This window comes from Pteropus medius, unplaced genomic scaffold (genome assembly GCF_902729225.1).
Source record: "Pteropus medius unplaced genomic scaffold, Ma_sr-lr_union100, whole genome shotgun sequence".
NCBI lineage: Eukaryota > Metazoa > Chordata > Mammalia > Chiroptera > Pteropodidae > Pteropus > Pteropus medius.
The window spans coordinates 497,388-519,080 of record NW_024346150.1 but is presented as its reverse complement, the minus strand read 5'-3'; the positions used below and the strand labels follow the sequence as shown (position 1 = coordinate 519,080).

The 21,693-nt window shown below is 36.8% G+C and overlaps 1 protein-coding gene and 2 pseudogenes across 1 annotated transcript in view; 2 read left to right on the top strand and 1 right to left on the bottom strand.

Moving 5' to 3' along the window:
• Window positions 1–2,076: 2,076 nt before the first annotated feature.
• LOC120613039 (uncharacterized) lies at window positions 2,077–2,195 on the bottom strand (annotated as a pseudogene).
• Window positions 2,196–3,456: 1,261 nt separating this feature from the next.
• Window positions 3,457–3,575, top strand: LOC120613035 (uncharacterized; annotated as a pseudogene).
• Window positions 3,576–9,238: 5,663 nt separating this feature from the next.
• The window catches only part of LOC120612884 (uncharacterized), a 175,075-nt gene continuing 162,620 nt past the window's right edge, over window positions 9,239–21,693 (top strand). Inside the window, 1 exon segment of the mRNA XM_039875502.1 lies at window positions 9,239–9,589. Coding sequence (XP_039731436.1) covers window positions 9,568–9,589 — 22 coding nt within the window. The 5' untranslated portion in view covers window positions 9,239–9,567.

The window sequence follows — 21,693 nt, the reverse complement described above, 5'->3', positions numbered from 1 at the left end:
TGGGATAGGTACGGAGGTTTGAAAACTTGGCTAAAGTGAGTTTTAGGGATCATCTGTGATTCCAGTTATCCAAACTATTTCGTTCTTACTAGACTTAGACTCATGAAGAGAGGTATATATTTCTCTTCTTTTTTTTTTTAGTTTCAAGTATACAGTACATTGGTTAGACATTTATATAGTTTATGAAATGATCTCCCTGATTACCTTTTCTCTCCTCTGGCTCTCCATCTAGCCGTTACATTGCTGCTGACTGCATTCGCTATGTTGTGCACCCCATCCTCGTGACCATCTATCAACTACTAATTTGTACTTCTTTAACCTTTCACCATATTCTCCAAGCCCCCCCAAAACCCCCCTCCTCTCTGGCTGTCTCCAGATTGTCCTCTATATTTGTGAGTCTGTTTTCATTTAGTTTGTTCTTTTCGTTCCTTAGATTCCGCATATAAGTGAAATCATATGGTATTTATCTTTCTCTGACTTATTCCACTCAGCGTAATAACCTCTAGGTCCATCCATGTCATTACAAATGGTAGAATTTCAGTATTTTTTAATGGCTGAGTAATATTTCATCGTATATATGAACCATGACTTCTTTATCCAATCATCTGTTGATAGACATTTAGATTGCTTCCATATCTTGGCTATTGTAAATTGTGCTGCCATGAACCTAGGAGTGCATAGAACTCTATGAATTATTGGTTTAGTTTTCTTTGGATAATTACCCAGACGTGCAATTTTTGGGTCAAAAGGTATATCCATTTTTAATTTTTTGAGAAACCTCCAGACAGTTTTCCACAGTGGCTGTACCAATTTGCAATCCCACCAACAGTGTATGAGGGGTCCCTTTTCTCTGCCTCCTTGCCAATGCTTGCTGTTCTTTGATTTATTGATGATAGCCATCTGATAGGCATGAGGCGATATCTCATTATAGTTTTAATGTGCATTTCTCTGATGATTAGTGACCTTGAGCATCTTTTCATATGTCTATTGGCCATTCGTATTTCCTCTTTGGATAAATATCTGTTTAGGTCTTCTGTCCATTTTTTAATTGGATTATTTGTTTTGTTGTTGTTGTTGTTGAGTTGTATGGGTTCTTTATATATTTTGGGCATTAACCTCTTATCCGATGTATCATAAGCAAATACCTTCTCCCATTTGGTTGATTGTCTTTTTGTTTTGCTGATGATTTCCTTTGCTGTACAAAACCTTTTAGTTTGCTATAGTCCCATTTATTTTTTCTTTTGTTTCTCTTGCCCGTGGAGATATATCCAAAAAGAAATTACTGTCAGCAATATCAGAGAATTTACTGCCTATGTTTTCTTCTAGAAGTTTTATGGTTTCAGGTCTTACATTTAAGTTTTTAATCCATTTTGAGTCTATTCTTGTATACAGTGTAAGAAGGTGGTCCATTTCCTTTTTTGCATATATCTGTCTAATTTTCTCAGCACCATTTATTAAAGAGACTATCTTTACCCCATTGTATATTCTTGCCTCTTTTGTCCTATATTAAGTGAGCTTGTAGGTGTGGATTTTTTTCTGGGTTCTATTCTTTTCCATTGAGCAATATGCCTGTTTTTATGCCAGTATCATGCTGTTTTGATTACTGTAGTCATGTAGTATAGCTTGGTATCAGGTAGTGTGATACCTCCAACTTTATTCTTCTTTCTCAATATTGCCATGGCTATTTAGGGTCCCTTATGGTTCCATATAAATTTTAGGATTATTTGTTCTAACTCTCTGAAAAGTGCCGGTATAGATTGCTTTGGGTAGTATGGCCATTTTAATGATGTTGATTCTTCCTACCCTATATCTCTATTCTTTAATGTAATAGTGAGTCTGTGTGTATTTGCTAAGTTAAAATAAAAACCTACTTCTTAAATATTTAAACAATTCTAAAAAAAATTCTAAAACTTTTAAGTACATATGTACAAACTCTTTTTTCATCTTAACCATGATTATTGCACTTTTCACAGTCCTTTTATCCTCAGACTGTGTCTCTTTGAAGGAATGTCTTGTTACCTTTTGTATCTGTATTGCTATGTGTAGTACCTAGTAGATGCTCAATAATTTTTTTTAAGCCTACAGCACCTAGTATTCCTAGGTGATCTCCCATTCAAGTACTAACCAGGCCCGACCCTACTTAGCTTCCGAGATCAGACAATTTCGGGCGTGTTCAGGGTGGCATGGCCGTAGACAATAAATTTTTTTTGAAAGTGTGGACCCTTACATCTCTTGTATGGCCAACTGATATTTATCTATTTGTATAAGAGTGCAGTGTTACTCATAAATAGGTATTCAATAAATACTTGACAGGAATGAATAAATTAGAATTCATTGAATTGTTGGGTGGGCATTTTGATTTTCGAATTTCACTATTTAGATAATCCTTGTACAAAATTTTTTTGTACAGAGTTTCCTCCATTTATTTGAATTATTTTCATGGACTATATTCCCACAAGTGGAATTTATTCATTTGAGTTCCAAATATGCCAGTCAAGGACATGAATTTTAAGTATGGAAGTAACATTTCTATTCTACTTTTACTACTTTTTAGATTTATAATTTTTCTTTAATTTTGCTAATTTAATAAGTTTAAGACTTCTTCTTGGCTGTTTTAGTTGCAATTTCTTTTGTATTTATTATAGGTTAATGAATCTTCTCCTAAATATCAGATATTTTAAAGGAGTATCTATAACCCGTTACTTTTACTTTCTTTGCTTCCTCTCCTTACTCAGTATGGATTCAGGCTCTGCCTTTGAAATCCTTCAAACTTTGAAACTGGAATCTTGTTTTATCAGGCAAGATCTTACTTGGAAATAGTAGAATTCACTCTAGCTAGTTTAAGCAGAAAAAGAATTGGAATATTGGGAAATTCACATAATCTCTAGGAGGCTTGGAGGCTAAGCAGTCAAGAAAAAGAAGTACCTAAATTATACTACAGAACTGCACCAGCAAAGACCCCACTGCCATTGCACTGGGCATAGACTTTACAACAAATGTCACAGAGATCAATTATTTACACCAGACCATTCCATCACTACTGACTGAAAGTTGGAGGCCCCAAACACTGCCTTCTCCAGAAAATGTATTCCACAGGGCACCTGCCTCCTCATACTGGCTTCTTCTGTTTTGAAGCCTAAGAATGGTAGAAGGAAGGCAGTGGGAAACTGGGAAAATGAATTTCTAGATTCTAGAAAAGTGTGAATCATAATATGTTTAAAAGATGTTGGGAAGCTCCCAAAATCACAGTTGTCTATCACAGCAGTGATCTCAAATTGCCAAATTCAGAGGCCTTTGTTCAGTGCTCAGAATCTCTGTAGAATAAAAAGACAAATAACCTAATTTAAAAATGGGCAAAATACTTGAATAGGAGATATTTCACCAAAGAAGACATATAAATGGCTAAGAAATATATGAAAGGATGCTCAACATTCACCACTAAGAAAGTGCAAATTAGTCTACTGCCATGCCACCCTGAACATGCCTGATCCTGTCTGATCTGGGAAGCTAAGCAGGGTCAGGCCTGGTTAGTACTTGGATGGGAGACCACCTAGGAAGACCAGGTGCTGTAGGCATAAAAAAAAGTACAAATTAAAATTATGAGATACTATTTATACATACACATGTAGAATGGCTACAATCAAAAACACAGATAATACCAAGTGTTTGGTAAGGATGTGGAGAAACTGGAATCCTTGTACATTGCTGGTGGGAAAGAAAGATGGTATAGCTACTTTGAAAAACATTTTGCCAGTTTCTTATGTCCACACACAGACCTATATGTGATTATTCATTGCAGCATTATTAATAGTCCCAAACTGGAAACAACTAAAATATCCATCAACTGATGAACAAAGAAAATTCTACCCATGCAATGGAATACTATTCACCAATAAAAAGTCATGAAGTGTTGATAAATGTTGTAGCACGGATGTACCTCAAAAACATGCTAAGCAAATGAAGCCAGGCACAGAAGACATATCTTTGTGTCACTGCGTAGTTCTATTCATATGAATGGTACAGAAAAACAAATCTATAGAGATAGAAAGTAGATTAGTGATTGCCTACGGCTAGAGATGGCAACAGAAAGTGACTGCACATGGTCACAATAAAACTTTTTTGAGGGCAATGGATATGTTCCAAAATTGAATTGTGATGATGGTTGCATAACTCTGAAAATTTGCTAAAAATCATTGAAATGTGTACTTAAAACAGGTGAATTAAAAAAAAAAGGCGAATTTTATGATATATAAATTATACCTCAGTAAAGCTGTTAAAAGGAAATCTCTGCAGCATTAAGCAATAATTAGTAATGACAAAGATACTCTCGTTGACCAAACTCTAGCCACACTCCTCCGAGCCCTCTTCTTGACTCCTTCTCAACCTTGTCCTATAAAGACTTGAACAAACACTAACATAGTTTCTAACAGCTTGTCAGCTCCAAGCTGATCGAGAAGGGAAGATTTCCATGGCGAAATGCCCAGTTGAAAGAATGCGCAAGAGGCCGACATGAGAATGAACCAGCAGGCACCAACTTTATTGTGGGGAGCACACTTCTGTTGCGGGTAGTGCATGGGCTCCATATATATCAGAGTACAATAATGGTATTCAGCCTCACATGTGTGATACAATAAGCTGAATTATGTTTACATATTTTAGGCACAGGCACCCTATTACATTAATGTAATATTGTAAATCTGGGATCCTATTCCTAGCCACGAGCCTGGATCACAGCCAGACCTGGGACCAGCCAGGTCTGGGACTCACGCAGCTCAGGGTTGCATGCCTAGTATGACTGTTCATTGCATCCAACACTTGAAGATAGATAGGATTTCTATCTCCTAGTCTTTGTAGGAGAGTAGAAGCCTTACTTTAATAAGTACCAATTAGCAAACTCAGATGGGTTTTGCATGAACCAATCCTTTCCCTTCCCGTTTTTTGAAATTTTTCGTATCTCTGACTCTACTGAGCTCTCCCCGCTCAACACCTCCCTATTCTTTTTCTTTCTCCCTTTAAAACCACCCAATTACTTCTGTACAAATCAAAGTTGAATTCAGTTCATGCTAGACTATTTTCCCTAATGCAATAGAATATTACTGACTGAAATCTGTTCTTACGACTTCGACTAGTGACCAGCTTTATTTATATCTGACAACAACCAATTCTTAAAATGTTCTCTTTCGTTCATTCATTCATTCATTTATTCAATTAGTCAACAGATCTTTTTGGGGCACCTTTGCTAGGTGTTGTGCTTATGTGTTAGGGATAAAGATAGAGAAAACATGTCCTTTGCTGTTGAGGAGCTCTGAGTCTAAAGAAAAGATGTACAATTACTCTTCAATAAGATAAGATTTATAATGGAAGAATGTACAAGTAGTTTGCTTATTTTCCTCTTTTTTCTCTCAGACCATTCCTTTTCAGTCAGTTTTTCCTACTCCTTATAAGTGGCTGTTCTCTGTTAACTGACTTTTGTACCCTTCTCATTATATAGACTCCTGGCAACCAACCATCAAAGTCTTTGCAAACTTACTTTTAAATACCTATATACGTTTAATATTTTCATATCCTAAATTGTTTGTGCTACTTATTCTCTGTGTATGGAATACCATTTCTTCTATCTTTGCATGTCCAGTCCCATACATACTTTGAGATCCATCTCTTACACATGCTACTTCCCTTGTGAAGCCTATCTTGATTCTTTCCACAGCTTTTGCTGAATTCCTTTAGTACTTGAGAGGCATTATAACATTATGGCTAACTGCTTGAGCTCTGGTGAAAAATATGGTTGGGTTTGCATTCTGGCTTTGCCTCATTTTCTTTATTGACAAAATGGAGATTAAAATAGTTACACCTTTATTGAAATTTCTATCTTTAGCCTGTACTGCTCACTCAGGGTCCAGTTTTACATCATGCATTATATGATGGCTATATATCTGCAAGGATTTTCCACATAATCTCAAACAATGTATACCTCCAAAAGGAAACGAATTCTTCTCCCAAAACCTATTCCTCCTGGATTTTCTATCTATCAGTTAACTGTAGCATTATCCTAGCCAACTTGACTTTAAAACTCTTTCTCTCTCTTGCCTTCTTACCCAATCTTTTGCTACAAAAGAAAGAATATTCTCTACTATGTTCCTAGTCATTGTATGCCAAGTTCTATCACTCTTAGCTCCTTCACATTGTGGGAAACGTTAAGGATTTGTTCCTCTCCCCCACCCCGTCCTTATTTACTGTCCTAGTTTAGTTCCTCCTCGTTATCTCTTACAGATCTTTCCTATCACCTTAGAAACTATTTAAGGATAGGAACTGTGCTTTGTTTACTTTTGTATCCTCTCACTATGCCTGATCTAAAAAATAGATAATAAATATTTGTCGAACTGAGTTATTTATATTAAGTTTTTCTGTGGAGGGATTTGGAGACATTTTCCAAAAAATGAAGAACTTGTGGGATGAGTAAACTTTTAATGGCCTTAGAGCATGTCTTAAAGAGTCATAAAGTTGGTAGGGAGTTCCCCTGCAACAGGGTTCTTACCCCCAGTCCTCTTCTCCTGCCTGAGGGCTCCCAGAAAGGCAGCAACTGAGTTCCAACCCTGAGTACTTTGGTCTTATCCTCTTCAGATTCTTGGGTTCCCTTCATTACTGACTTTTTTTGATCTCTCTTTCCTTCTTCATTTCTTGGATCTCAGAGTACTAACTTTCAGCAACCTGTACACTAAGTCTAAGTGTGAACTCCATTTGATCGCTGAAGAACTTTCAAATACTATACTGGAAAAACTAATGAAGACAATGGGGACATGGAGGTTCTGGCTTTCTATTAAAGTTTGAGTTGCTTCTGAAGATACACTTACCTTGCTGATGAGTATAACTGGTCCTGGTCAAGTGCCTAGAGGGCAGAGGACCTTAATGCTTTCTTCTTAACTTTTAACTGGGAAACTGAGATGCTTCAGAGCCTACATCACAACCTTCAGACTCTTGTTCTGCTTAGCTTATCTTCACTTCCTAGCCACATTCCCCTCCCTAGTGTCCATGATCTAAGTAATAACAAACAAGTACTGGGCATTTGGTATGTAGCAGGTAAGTTAAATGCATTTCCTCATTTAAACCTCAAATCCATCTTACAAAGTATACTACTATTATTCCTTGAGAAATCGAGGTCACGTAGCTTGCTGAAGGTCACAAGTACCAGAGCTAGAACTCAAATAGAGGTGTGGTAGGCAGATTTCTAAGATGGCCCCCCAGCAATGATCATGGTGGTATCCATGTTCTTGTGTAATTAATCCCCTTCCCTTGAGTGTGACTTGCTTCTGATGAATAGAATACAGCAAAAATGAAGAGATATCACTTCTGTGATTAGGTTACAAAAGATTATGACTTTTGTCTTGCTAGCAGACTCTATTGCCTTCTCAGCTTGCATGCTTTGATGAAACAAACTGCCTTGTTGAAGAGGCCCACATGACAAGGAACTGAGATTAGCCAATAGCCAATAAGGAAATGAGGCTCTCAGTCCAACAGCCCAGGAAGAATTGAGTCTTGCCAATGATCACATGAGTGAAGTTGGAAGTAGATCCTTTTGCAGTCAGACTGTTACTTTGATTGCAATCTGTAAAAAATCTTGAACCAGAGGATCCAATTAAGCCATACCCAGATTCCTGACCCATAGAAACTATGAGATACTAAATTTGTTTTTTAGAGTCAAAAGGAAAGTTTATTAGAAAAGGGATAACATTCCACAGACAGAGAATATGGTCTCCTCTCAGAGGCAGTGAGAGGGACCAAGGGAGATGTGGAAAAGCGGTGGTGTGATGGGGGAGGTGTAATAATAAATGTTTTAAGCCACTAAATTTTGGAGGAATTTGTTATGTGACAATAGATAATAGGCCAGATGAATAGGATTGGCTCCAAAGTTCATCCTCTTTACAATTTTATTAGGTCATTTCTCACTACTTTACACTGTTTCCAAGTGCAAATTGATTTTCCATTCTTTGTTGGATGGCCTCTGCATCCCCTAGGAGAATCCCTGCTTCAAAAAGAGATTTGTCTTTTGTTTTCTGTATTCTCAGTCAGTTCCAGAATCCAGAAGTTTAATACTTTTTTAGTTTCTTGCTCTTGCAGTTTAGGAGAGTTGGGCTAGATATTCCAACCTCCAGCAGCCCAGAGACTGACCGTTGTCTTTAGGGTCAGGCATCTCTTTTGATTAGGCTAAGTTGCCCTGCTTAAAAGCTTCCTCAGTGTACTGATCTAAATTTGGATAAACACTGGAAAGATCAAGTCTTCTCCTTCCTTTCTCCAGGCTCCTAGCTACAGCATTTGCAGTGTTACTCACTCTCATAGCACCTACCCCAGTAAAAGGAATCATATGGTAGCTAGGTTTGCTTTTGGAGGGCAAAGACCCTGTTAGATTGACAGGCCTTCCCTGGATCTGGCAGGCAGAATCCAATGGGGCCAAGAGCTTGCAAATGCTGAAGCCTGAGCTGGGCTAATGAAAGCTTAGAAAGAACCAATCTAATGGTGCTCAATACTGGCATCGCATTAAAATCATCTGGGGAGCTTTTTAAAAATAGGATGCCTCAGCTCTACTCCAAATTAAATCAGAATTTTGGGGTGGAGGGGGTGTTGGACCTATGTATCATACTATGTGTCTTCTGTTTTCTACTCTGGTTTTTTCATTTCTTCACATGTGCACACATCATCTTGCCAGAAGTCCTTAGCTTAAAAAGCCTATCTTTCCTGCATCCTTCAATCAGTAAATACTTACGGACTGATTATACTAGGCACTGTTACAGACATTGAACAAAGGTCTAGATAAGAACTGAGGTCTCCAGACATTTTACTTTATACTCATTCAGGTTTTTTTTTTTCTGTCATTGCTAATTAAAACTTGCTTTGTGGTATGATCCTGTGAAATTATTGCTATTACAGGTAAGTACTCCGTCAGCTCTAAGAGATAGACCCTTTAAGGAAGTCCAGTGGAAATAAATTCTTCAATGAAAAGAACCGGTTCTGGGGTGGAAGCCCGCCTACATGGGAGGAGCAGAGGGCTTCAATTCCCATCACATACAGGTGAGGGGAAACCCCGCCCCTCTCTGCTTTAAGCCTTATTAGTGGGCGGAGCTGACTTCATTCTTGCACGTAAGGACAGAGGAGGGGGACCCGGCCTTCTACATCTTGTGAGGGGCGGGGTCGGTGGACTCGGCGTGAGTTGATTGGCTGGGAGGCGGGGCGCCGAGCGGGTCGGCTCTGTCCAGGCGCTCGCGCGGATCCCGGGTGGAGTGGAGGGAGGGAGTCCGGGTCGCTCCTGCCTCTCAGCGATGGCGCCGCGCTGCCGCGCCCAGTGTTCTGCCTGCGGGCGGATACTCACAGCTATCGGGAACTCCCTGAGACGGTGAGAACTGGAGTTGGTCCGAGGGAGCGGCAGAACGCTGCTTGCAACGGGGACCATGAGGAGCGGCCAGACCCGTGGGGCTGATAGCGGGAGCAGCCGCGGCACCTGCTGAAAGGAAAGAAGGAGCGGCCGGGTGCGGCGGCGCGGCGGAGGCGCGGCAGAAGCTCGCCTGCTCCTCGGCCATGTCGCTGCTCTGCGTGCGTGGTGAGTGCACGGACTGGGCGGTGGGTTGGGCCGGGGTCGCTGACGGGTCCCTACACGCTTCCAGTGGGCAACTGGTTACCACCTTTTCTAAGCTTCCCTTCCCGTCCATGCCTCGGGGGACAATTATGTTAACTTATTTAAAAACATTTGAAGAGTTCTTTCCACTCATGTTTTTCCTTACGCTCCTGTGAGGGACTGTTACCTCTCCAGTGGCCATGTGACAGTGTTGTTGGCTGGCAGGCCCAGATCCTGTTAAACAAACAGTGACGGGAGCTCTCTAGTGAGAGTAGACGAGCCAGGAAACCACGGATAGTTGGTATCTCTCAGTAGACACCAAAAGAATGGGCAGTCTCCCATTATTTTCTTTCTCCTCCCAGCGCCGTAAAACTAAAGTGGGCTTAGTAGCAGGTTCCTTTTATCATTCTTTGAACGCATATTGGTACAGCTGTCACATCCCTTCGTCCAGTGTATTTCTTGGCTTACACCCCGCAATTGCTTGTCTTGTGCCCTGCTCCTTACCTGTCGTCTAGGTTAAGGTTATTCTCATATCCGACTTGCACAGGTGTGTTGCCTTCTCTCCTTTTGTAGTGTAAGAAATATGATTGATTGATTTACTTAGCTTCTATCACAATAACTAAAGGCGAAGTGTCTATACTGCTTTTTCACCGAGGACACTTGATCCACCTAAGAAGATATTTTAAGGCAAGAGCTTTGGGGTTTAAGATGAAGCAAGGTGCATGGACTAAGTAAGCTCCAAGAGGGTAGAGATTATTTCTTACTGTTTTTTGTATTCTTCATGACTGACATGGTAGAAACTGAATGCAGGTTTTGCATGAATGCAAGGACAGTGATTGTAGAGATTATCTGATCAAAAAAACGCAGGGTTTGGAATACCCATTGAATTTGATCTTGAGAATTTCAAGTTACAGCCTGTCATATTTGTGTTGAAGGATAGGGTAAGGTGGCTTGATTGTGAGTGAGAAAGAGAATTTATCCCTAAGAGCCTTTTCCTGGCACTTTTTACTGAGTAGTTGAGTTCATGTTTCTTTTGATTCTGTGGATTAGAAGCATTGTTTGTGATCTCTCTGATAAGCGTTTTCCCCAGCTGCTGGCAAACGGAACTGCTTTTCCCTGTTCTCTTCCACTGTCTTGTTAAATCTGCATTAACCCAAAATGGATTTGGCTATTTCCGGGGATTATGAGACACACAAAATTTTTCTTTTTTCATGGTTCATTTTTCATTAATGACAATTTTGCTTTGCTTTTAGTAAGACATATCTCTCAGCAGCTGGGAATCTATTTATTCCTTTAGATCCCTGCTGTTGAGTAGCAGGATTTGGGGGAGGTTGGATTTTGCAATGACTCTTGGACAGTTTAAATCTCAACTGCTATATCGAATTTACGAAATACTCTTTAGGCAGGAGCACTGTTAAACCAGAAATTTCTACTTAATTGAATTTAAATCACTTCAGAGAAGGAGCTGCTGCTGTTTTTATGTGTTGGGCAGCTTTCATTGTCTAGAAATTTTGCTGTTTAGCAAACCTCTTAACCTTTTAATATTCAGTAGTCAAATTTCTCTTGAACCTGGAGATTAGTTTTCTAAGTGGAGATACTGAAGATTATTGATTTCTGAAACAAGCAGCTACCTTGTGTAGAAATATTCATATTCAATGGCAAATTATTAATCTTGGGGAAACTTACAGAAATAGATCAAAATAAATCTAAAATGACATTCCTTGCATTATATTTTGGCAGTTAGGAATGTTGTTCATGTTCTGAAAGAAGCCTGTGTAATGATATTGTAGAACAACTCAATTTTTGTTTGTCTTGGGGTAGAATTGAATTACAAACTTTTTCCTTGTCAAAATTCAAACGGTGGTTACTTGATGTAGAAATTGGCAACTGGCATTGATTTAATCATCCTGTATATGTCATTCAAGAAGTCAGTTTCTTGATCTAACCCTTTAATCATGCCTTATTGCCTGCAGGTTAAGGACTCTCAGTATAAGTCTGATCCAGCCCTCCTTTTTGGCCCTCTATTCTTGCCTATCTTTATACAGATACTTAGCACTAACTTAATTTATTCCTGCCTCTGCACTGTTCTGCATTTGTACCCCCTGAAATAGTTTTCTTTTTGTGTTTTCTGCTTCTCAAAAATGTATTCTTCTTTTCCCAGTTTATATTCTACATTTTTTGTTGAAAACTTCCTAAGTTCCTAAGTCCACAGTGATCTTTTTTACATTTCTTAAACTCTTAAAACAAATTATTTATGATCTGAACAGTACTATTAATTTGGCAATTAATTGTGTACTGCCTGGTGACTAGTCTTGTGCTGTTATGCTCATGGTGACCCAGACAAAGGTGACAATAGCACTGTGTTCACGTATTTGAGTCTAAGTGGCACAGTGAGAAACTAGAATTTCTTCAGAGGAGAATTTGAATAATGAAGGGTGTAGAAACCATTTGAGGAATTGAAAGGTTTAGTTTTGAGAAGATTTAAGAGGGAGAGGACCATAATAGTAGATGAAAATTGTTTTAAAAACTCACTCCAGAGGACATAACTGGGACAAGTTGACCAATGATTGAAAATTATAGAATATTAGGTATTAGCTTAATACAAGGAGGAACTTTAACAACTAGGATTGTTCTTAACAAATGAAATGGGCTATTTGTGAGGATTTTTTTGACATAGGACTTTTTAAGCAGAAATTCAGTGAGTGGTAGAAGTGTTCTAAAAGGGGTGTCAACGTTGAGTGGGAGGTTACACTTGAATTTTAAGAAACCACCCTTTTATAGAACTCACTCAGTCTTTCTGCAAATATTTGGCACAGCTTTCCTCAGAATACTGATATGTTTTTGCTTTCATAGGAATCATGAGCAACTACAGTAAACTAAATCAGGGATTTTCTTTAGCTTTCATTGTCTTGGTGTTCATGACTAGTTTCTACAAATTATGAGCGTTTTGAGAATTGAGTCTTTCTATATTTCTCTGTAATGACACAGTATTTATTATTGAGTTATGGATTTCCCTCCCCTATTGTAAACCAGAAGTGATCACACTGGTTTAAAAAAAAATCAAAAACAAAATATAGTTTAGTTATGGGGATTTAAAAAGCTAATATATGCTAATATATTGTTAATCATAGAAAATTGAGAAAATGCAGAAAAGTATGAAAAAGAAAATAAAAATCATCATAGTTCTACCACGCCCTCAACACCACTGTTAACTTTTTTGTTGCTTACTTTCACTGTTTTGTTTTTATAATAAAGGTTAATATATGATAAATTCAAACAGTTTAGGACATGAACTGAGAAGAAAAAGTTCTTGTCTCCATTTCCTATTCTCATTCCTTGGAGGTAACTACTGTTTACTGTTTCTCAAATATCTTAGAAATTTTCATTACATCTGTGTGTATAGATTCTACAATTAGATATGTACAGTATTATTCAACTTTTTAAACAACTTGATATCTTTTCCTATCAGCCTCTGTGAGGCTAAATCATTCTTTTTAATGGCTATGGAGTATTCCATTATATGAGCGTACATAATTTAACCAATTTCATAATGATGGACATTCAAAATTTTTTCATTTTCTGTTATAAACAGTGGTACAAAAAATATACTTACACAGATGGTTTTATTATGTTTGGAGATCTCCAGTCAGCTCTCCCCATGGACTTTCTGTGTGATTTGCTCATTGCTCTTAGCATAATATTTACACTCACCTGGACCCATTGGCAAACCAAATGCCTCAGTGTATCTCAGATCAGCATTTTCTATTAGAGGCAGGTCCTTCACCAGTAGGTAACATTTTATGCCTATCAAAAAGACCAAAGACCTCAACTCTTGGTAAGTTTGACCTGTGATTTCCATGTACTTTTCTTTTTTATCTTCATTGTATTATTTAAAAATTGTTTTCCATATTGAACATTTATTAATTGTGTTTTTAAAATAGAACAAAACAAAGTCACTACTGATGAGAAGTATACCAAGTTGGTTTATGTTGTGACTTGCCCTTAAAAAAGCTTATAATTTATTGTCACTTAGCCATCTAACTATCTGAAAGGATACTATTTGGAAGCTATTAGAAGGTGAACTCTGAACACTTGATACATATTGATCGTATGTCAATTCTAGCCTAGGGAGACCCCAAAGATAAATAGTTCACCTTTGAATACCACAGGTTTGAACTGCACAGGTCTACTTATATGCAGATTTTTTTCAACAAACATATTGGAAAATTTTTTGGAGATTTGCGACGATTGGGAAGAACTCAGACGAATCTTATGGTTTTTTTTAAATGACATTTTCTTTTCTCTAGCATACTGTATTGTAAGAATACAGTATATAATACAAAATATGTGTTAATCGGACTGTTTGTTATTGGTAAGGCTTCCGATCAGTGTCTATTAGTTAAATTGCGGGGGAGTTAAGTTAAATTTGGATTTTTGACTGTGGGAGGGAAGTCTGGCACCCCTGACACCCTGAGTTGTTCAAAGGTCAACTATTTTGGTTTACTGTCACTGTGGAGAAAATAAGAATAGTAATTTTAGAGTTTTCAGGCATAAGAACAGATTGGTTGGGTACTGCGCATTTTTTCCCCAACATTATTGTCATCTGCCTCAGCTAACTCCTTGCTGCTGGGTTTACATCACATTCTAGTCCCTGCCCTTACAAGCAGCTGCTGGGTTCCTTTCACTTAGCTATGGCATCAGGAAGTTGATTGTACCTTGTCTGAGCCAGGCAGCAGTGAAGGAGGAAAGGACCAATTTCCTTTGCCACAGATAGCTGTTGTCATAAATTGTTCTCTTCCTTATAAGCCGTACATTCTGTAATTGCTTAGTTTCTAAAAGTGGGGTTTCTAAAAGTTGCTCTCTTTAGGCTAGTAGGCTGAGTTTTTATCCTATTTTACTTGTGCTTTTATGTATTTCAGACTTTGCTATGTGAATGTTTAAAGTTTGGGCTGTGTATCATTAGCAAATATTTGTTGAGTACCTTCTCTGTGCCTGTTTATGAGACATATCTATATAGTAGATAAGAGCCCAAGGAATCTAGATAGGTTTTAAAAAAATCTCCTTTCTCATATAAACCCAGAATCCATTAGGACTATTAGGTCTCACTTGGGGTAAGCAGAGTAAGTTAAGATCCTGCTGGTGTGAGAAAATACTGTAATTTTTTCTAACTTTTGAAGCGAGAATTTGAAAGTTTGGAGCATGTTTTATACATATCTTGTAGTGGACTATTAAAGGTCAGAGAAGATTTGCTATTTGTATATTAAATTTTTTAAAATCGACTTATGACATGTACAAAAAAGTACACAAATCTTTAGTGAATGGCTCACTGAATTACCATTGTGAAAACACTCATGTGACTACTACCTAGGTCAAGGAATAGAACACTATTGACAACTCCAGAAGCCCACCTTATCCTTCCTTAGTCATTATTCCCTTCCACTTCCCCAAAGTAACATCTGACTCCAACACCATATAGTTTATATTTTTTTAACTAATAAACTTTATTTTTTTTTAGAGCAGTTTTAGGTTCCTAGCAAAATCGAGCATGAAGTTTTGCCTGTTTTTGAACTTTTTAAAAATTGAGGTTTAATTGACATAACAATAGTCTCCCCTTATCTGCCAGGGATAGGTTCCAAGACCTGCAGTGGATGCTTGAAATCACAGATAGTACCAGATCCTATATGTACTGTAAATCCTCACTTAATGTTGTTTATAGGTTTGAAAACTGCAACGTTAAGCAAAACAGTTATAATGGAACTAGTTTTACCATAGGATAATTGATATAAACAAGAGTTAAGTTCCTATGGCATGTTTCTGGTCACAGAAACATCACCAAACTTCTAAATAAATACCCCGAATTCATGTAATATAAACATTGAAATAAAAGTGAACTGTACATACATTTAAGAAAAATTAATAAAAACAAGAATTATTTTCCATCCAACTTATTCTAGTTCAGGGTTGTGGTGGTTGGAGCCTGTTCCGGCAGCTCAGGATGCAAAGTGGAACCCACCCTGGACCGGATATCTTTCCGTTACAGGGTGCATTCACACTCACATCCACACTCAGACTAAGAAAATTTAGACATGCCAGTTCACCTGCATAACTTTGGGATATGGGAGGAAACTGGAGTACCCGGAGAAAATCCACGCAGACATGGGGAGAATGTACAAACTCCACATAGACAGTGGGCTTGGCTGGAAATTGATTTTTTTGTTCTCAATGTTATAATGAAGCTATGTTGAATGAAATGACATTATTTGAGGACCTGCTATAGTATGTTTTTTTCCTATACATATATACCTATGATAAAGTTTAATTTATAAATTAGATTAACAGCAATCACTAATAGTAAAAAAGAACAATTATAACAATACTGTAACAAAAGTTGTATGAATATAGTCTTTCTCTTGAATAAATCTGATAACTGAGATGGTTATTAAGTGACTAATGGGCAGGTACTGTATACAGTGGTGGATATGCTGGACAAAGGAATGGTGCACGTCACAAGCAGGATGGAATGGGACAGTGCACGAAATTTCATCATGCCACTCAGAATGGCAGACAATTTAAAACTTATGAATTGTTTATTTCTGGAAGTTTTTATTTGATATTTGACCGTGAGTAAGCGAAACCACGGTTAAAGGGGGCTACTGTTTTAACTTTTCATAAATGGAGTTATACAATAATTCTTTTGGGCTGGCTTCTTCTCTTTAACATTATATTTGTCACATGCTCCCAGTTGATGTATATAGCAGTAGTGTAGTTCATTGATTTTCATTGCCATATAGTATCTTGTATAAATATACCACAGTTTAAATACCTTTGCTAGACATTTGTTTTTTTCCATCTTGGGCTATCATTTATAATAACACTCCAAATGTTCTTGTATCCTTTGGTCCTACCTCATACGTATTTCTGATGGGTATATATATATCTGGGATTAAGATTTTCTAGGTCATTGGTTATGTAGTGACTAATATAAATCAATGTTCCAGAATCTACCAATTTACTCTTATAGTACTGTATTTCTAATACATATATATTTTAAAAGGAATGAATGGCCCTTAGTTCTCAGCATTTGGCCAGATTATCAAACCACTTCACATGTTTTTACATGTTAATCCTGCAGGCTTGATAATGTCTTTTTAAATGACCTGAAGAGATCCATTATGTTCAAAATGATTTCTCACATTTAAGATTAAATCTGTGGCCATCATTTTATTGACAGAAATAGAGTTCATGTTTATGATGCTGAACAAAGATAATATCTCAGTTCCTCCCTGAACTTAGTGGCATTTACATATTTTTAAAAAGGAACACAGTTTTTCTAAAGAGTGAAGTTATTCATTCAACAATATTTATCAGCTTTGTATATGTCATACACCATTAGGTACACTGAGAGTATAGAGGTGAACAAGAGAGATATGGTTTCAGCCTTCACAGAGCTTATGGTCAGTAATATAGCCCTAATGAAGATGACTTGAAAATATAGGCAAGTGCTATGGTAAAACAAAGGACAAAAAGCAAAAGTCACTTAAAATCTCATCCCTCAATGCTACTGTTTATATTTTGTTTTTTAAACTTTATTGTGGAGAACTTAAAACATATAAAAGTAGATAAAACAATGACCTGTAGTTCTGTCATCCAGCTTCAACATTTATCAGCTCTTATTTCTTTAAAAACATTATCCAGTCTCCTTTCTGTATTATTTTGAAGTAGATTCATACATCATATCATTTTATTTGTAAATATTTCAACATGTATCTCCAGAAGATAAGGATTAAAAAAAAACCCCACAAAACCAATATCAAAATTTCGAAAATTCCTTAATTCCGTTAAATATCCAGTGTTTGGATTTCCAATTGGTTCATAAATGTTAGTCAGTCTGTCTGTTCTTTCTTTCTCTCCCCGTTCCCCGCCCCTCTGTCTCTCTCTCTCTCTCCCTCCCTTCCTTCCCTCTCTTTCTTTCCTTTCTCTCCAGTTTGAGTGTTTGAATCAGGACCACAATAAAGTGCACACATTTCTATTGGTTGATAGGTCTTTTATGTCTCTTTTAAAGTATAGGTTTCATCTCCATCTCCTTTACTCTTCGCAATTTATTTGTTCTTTACAATTTATTCGTTGAAGAAACTGGATCATTTGTTTTGTTTCCCAGTCTGGATTTTGCTGATCATATCCCTGTGTCATAGTTGTAACATGTTCTTGAGTCTTATATATATTTTCTATAATATTAATGTTAAATTTAGAAGCTCGATCAGATTATTTTTTGTTTTGGTGAAGGCTACTACATGAGTGGTGGTGGGTTCTTTCTCAGAAGGTCTGGAATGTCTGGTTGTCTCTCTTTTATTATTATTTTTTTTTGAGATGTTAGTCCCTGTCGATGCTTAATACCTAGTCAATTTATTAGGGGCTACAAAATGGTGATAACCTAATTTAATCATTTATTCTTCATTTATTAGCTGGAATAATTCAGTAAGGAGAAATGTCCCCGTATTTACTATTTAGCTACCAAGTGTGTTGGTTCTTAGAGGGAAGTCAGAATTAATGCTTGATTCTTTTTTTTTTTACCAATTTTCAAAATAGTGATTTGATCCCTTAAGCATCCTCCAACAGTGACCAATTAATTGCTATTGTTTTCAGTATTATTATGATGTTATAGATTTAAGCATATTTGATGTGTTTCAATCCACAATTGTAGTTCTTATCCTTATTGATATGCAAATTGTCTATCTTTGGCCATTAAGATCCTTTCCCTGTGAATATTTCGATGTGCATTTTTTCAGCCTTTTCCTCCATGCAGTTACATACTGTTTGGACACTCTCTCCATCCCCTTTTTCTTTTTTCATGGAACACTATTTCCTCATGTCAGTAATTAAAAAATCTTTCATCTAGAAATAATTTCAGACTTACAGAAAAGTTGCAAAATACAAATACTACAAAGAACAATCATTTGAGAGTAAGTTACCGACATTATGGCTCTCTACCCGCTAAATGCTTCATAGTGTATTTCCTAAGAATAAAGACACTTTGGACATAACCACAGTACAGTTATCTCCTTTAGTAAATTTAGCAATTATATACATCTTTCATTCTACCACTTATATTGCAATTTTGTCAATTGTCCCAATTGTCAAATGTCCATTTTATCATTTTCCCCTTCCAGTACAGGGTCCAGTATTACATTTAATTGTCATTATCTCTTAAGCGTCTTTTAATATGGAACATTTCTACAGCCTTAATAAAAACTTTTTTTTTTTTATAACATTGGCTTATTTTGAAGAAGTCTCCTCTCTTTTATAGGAGAATGTTCTTCATTTTGTGTTGGTCTGATGTTAAGCATTCTGAATTGGAGTACTGTATAGCTGATCTTGTATCCTTCTCAGGGTATCACATCAGAAAGCACACATTGTCTGTCTCATTCGTGGTATTACTTTTGATGACCCAGTCAGATGTTGTTTGATTTCTCTACTGTTTTCTCTTCCATCCCCCTCCACTAATAAGCACCTTGTGGAAGACACTTAAAAACCATTCTAATATCCTGCCCGATAGGATTGTTGTAAAGATTAAATGGACTAATATTTCTTAAAGTGACAAGACAGTGTTACATGGATGTGTAAAATTCAAATCTACCTGACATACTACTTTGGTGTATTTATAAATCTGGTGACAATTTGTAGATTGAATTAAGTGGAGGAGGAATTGGAGGCACTTAAATTGGATTCTTAATTTAGATCGAATGTAAATTAAAATTTCTTGAGGAGATTTGAACTCTTATAGAAAAGCAGTGAAACCCATTTTCCTAGGGCTCTTGATAAACAAGTCTTATTTCCTTCTGTATAGAATACTTTAAGGTGTAGGTGCTCTGGATGAGGGCATTTAGTTAACCAACTTTTCATTTCTTGCTTTGTTGTGATCCGTTCTGTAATTACTGAGAAATGAAATAACAATTTAAGTATATGGTAGAATTTTGTGTTCAACTTCATAAAGGAAACTATTTCATTTTTCTATTCATCTTCAGTAAAAATGAAATATTCATTCTCAAATGTCATTTCCAAAAGCAGCAATCCACTGACCATATGAGAGAGGCCTATGGCATCAAAGGAAAAATGGTCATGAGGACTTTTTGTGCTAGTGAACCCCACAATCATAAAATATATAGTAAAAATATGACAGGAGAAAGTTTGTGCTAGGGTGTATGCATACAAACTGTTTTCTCCTGAAGAATCATATAAATAGGGAAAAGCAGTTCTTAGTCATTAGGAAATATAGATTTCCAAAAAGAAATTTTTTTTTTTTCCTATTGTTGCTTCTGTTTCTTCTATTTCTGTTCATTAGGACTGTGGACAACAGATTGGCCTATGGTTTGTGTTGGGTTGTTAATTTTCTTTTGCATCTGTTTGCTTTATTAATTTCTATAATGTTTTATTGTGAGTGATGTTAAGAAGAAAGAGGTTGAGGGCAGTGAGTGAGGAAGATCTGCTTAGCAACTAAGGAGGGACTGGCAGGTGGACAGTGGGGACATAATTGCTTTTATATGTGGAATAAAGATGATTCAGTCAAAGGACTAGCTTACTTATATGATTTCTATTAGTTATGAGCCAAATTTGTAGCTTTCATCTGCAAAAAGATAAAGGAAATCTGCTTGTCAAGAAGAAGAGGATAAATGATACAGATATAAACATCTGTGTTTACTTCATTTCAGCCATTCATATCATAGAGCATGTTACTCCTTGGAATGGTGCTCTGCTTTTGTTATCTTAAACTTCATTATCTACCTGATCATAATCTCCAGTCTGTCTTACTAGCTTTAACTCTATGCTTTTACTATTGTGTTATAGGATAGATGATAAAAGCTTTGATTTTAGACAGACCTGAGTTGGTAAATATATCAACTCCACCATTTTTATGTTACTTAACCTCCTTGAGCCTTAATTTACACATATTTATTATTTATACATTGATTCAAAAAGTTTATTAAGCTCCTATTCTTAATAGTTTCATTCTATTAAAGGAAGATATAGAAATAAAATAAATGAATAATTAAATTTCAGATAATGATAAGTACAGTGGAAAGAAGAAAGTAGGATAAAGAGATTGAGAGTGATCTGAGTGGGAGAACCATTTGAAATAGAATTGTTCAGGAAGGCCTCATTGAGGATGTGACATTTGAGCTGAGACTTGAATGATGAGAAGGAACCATTAGTCAGAGATCCAAGGTAAATTTTTCAGGCAAAATGAATTGGAAGCAAATACTTTGAGGGGAAAGAGAAAAAGAAGGCTGTTGGAAGGAAGGGTGGTATACAGAGAGGTAGGCACTCTGTATAGACTAAATTATATAAGGTCCTCCAGTTTATACCAAAGAGTTTAGATGTTATTCTAAACAACATTGGAGTTCATTGAATGGTTCTAAGCAAGATTGATGTTTTGATTTATGTTTTACAAATAGCTAGTTTGTGGTGAATGGATGGGGGTGGGAAGCCATGGCTGGCAACACTGGGAGCAGGGGGTCCACTTGGAATGTCCAGGTAAGAGATGGACAGTGGCTAATGGAGTAGTCCAGCTGAAAGATGAATAATGACTTGCACAGAGATGGTAGTACTAGAGGTTGTGAAAATATCTTTAGCTAAGTGCTGCTGAGATAATTGTGAAAATGATTAGCACTATCCCAGGCTATTTTAATGGAAAAATAGTGTTAACAGCCCTCACCCAGCTCTGTGACATCTATTCATCTAAATCAGGAAGCTGGAAGTCATCCTAAGACTTCTCAGTTGAGGAAGAAAATACATAGAGAGAAAGGAAAGTTGTTAGGTTCAGTTGAGTTTATGGTGTCAGTAAGATGTATTACAAATAAGATTCGTTGAGTTGAAGGTAGCGATAATCTTGTAGATGACCATTGAAAATGGTACCTGAAAATGTAGATCTATAGCTTAGTAGAGAAGTCTGTGTTAGAGATAAATATTTGGGAATTGTAAGTATTTGGTAGTAAAGACATTAGCTTGAATAAATCGTCTATTGAGGATAAAAGAGGAGAAAAATGAGCTAATACTGTAGCTAAAGAATGAGCAGAAGAAGCATTGGTAGGTGT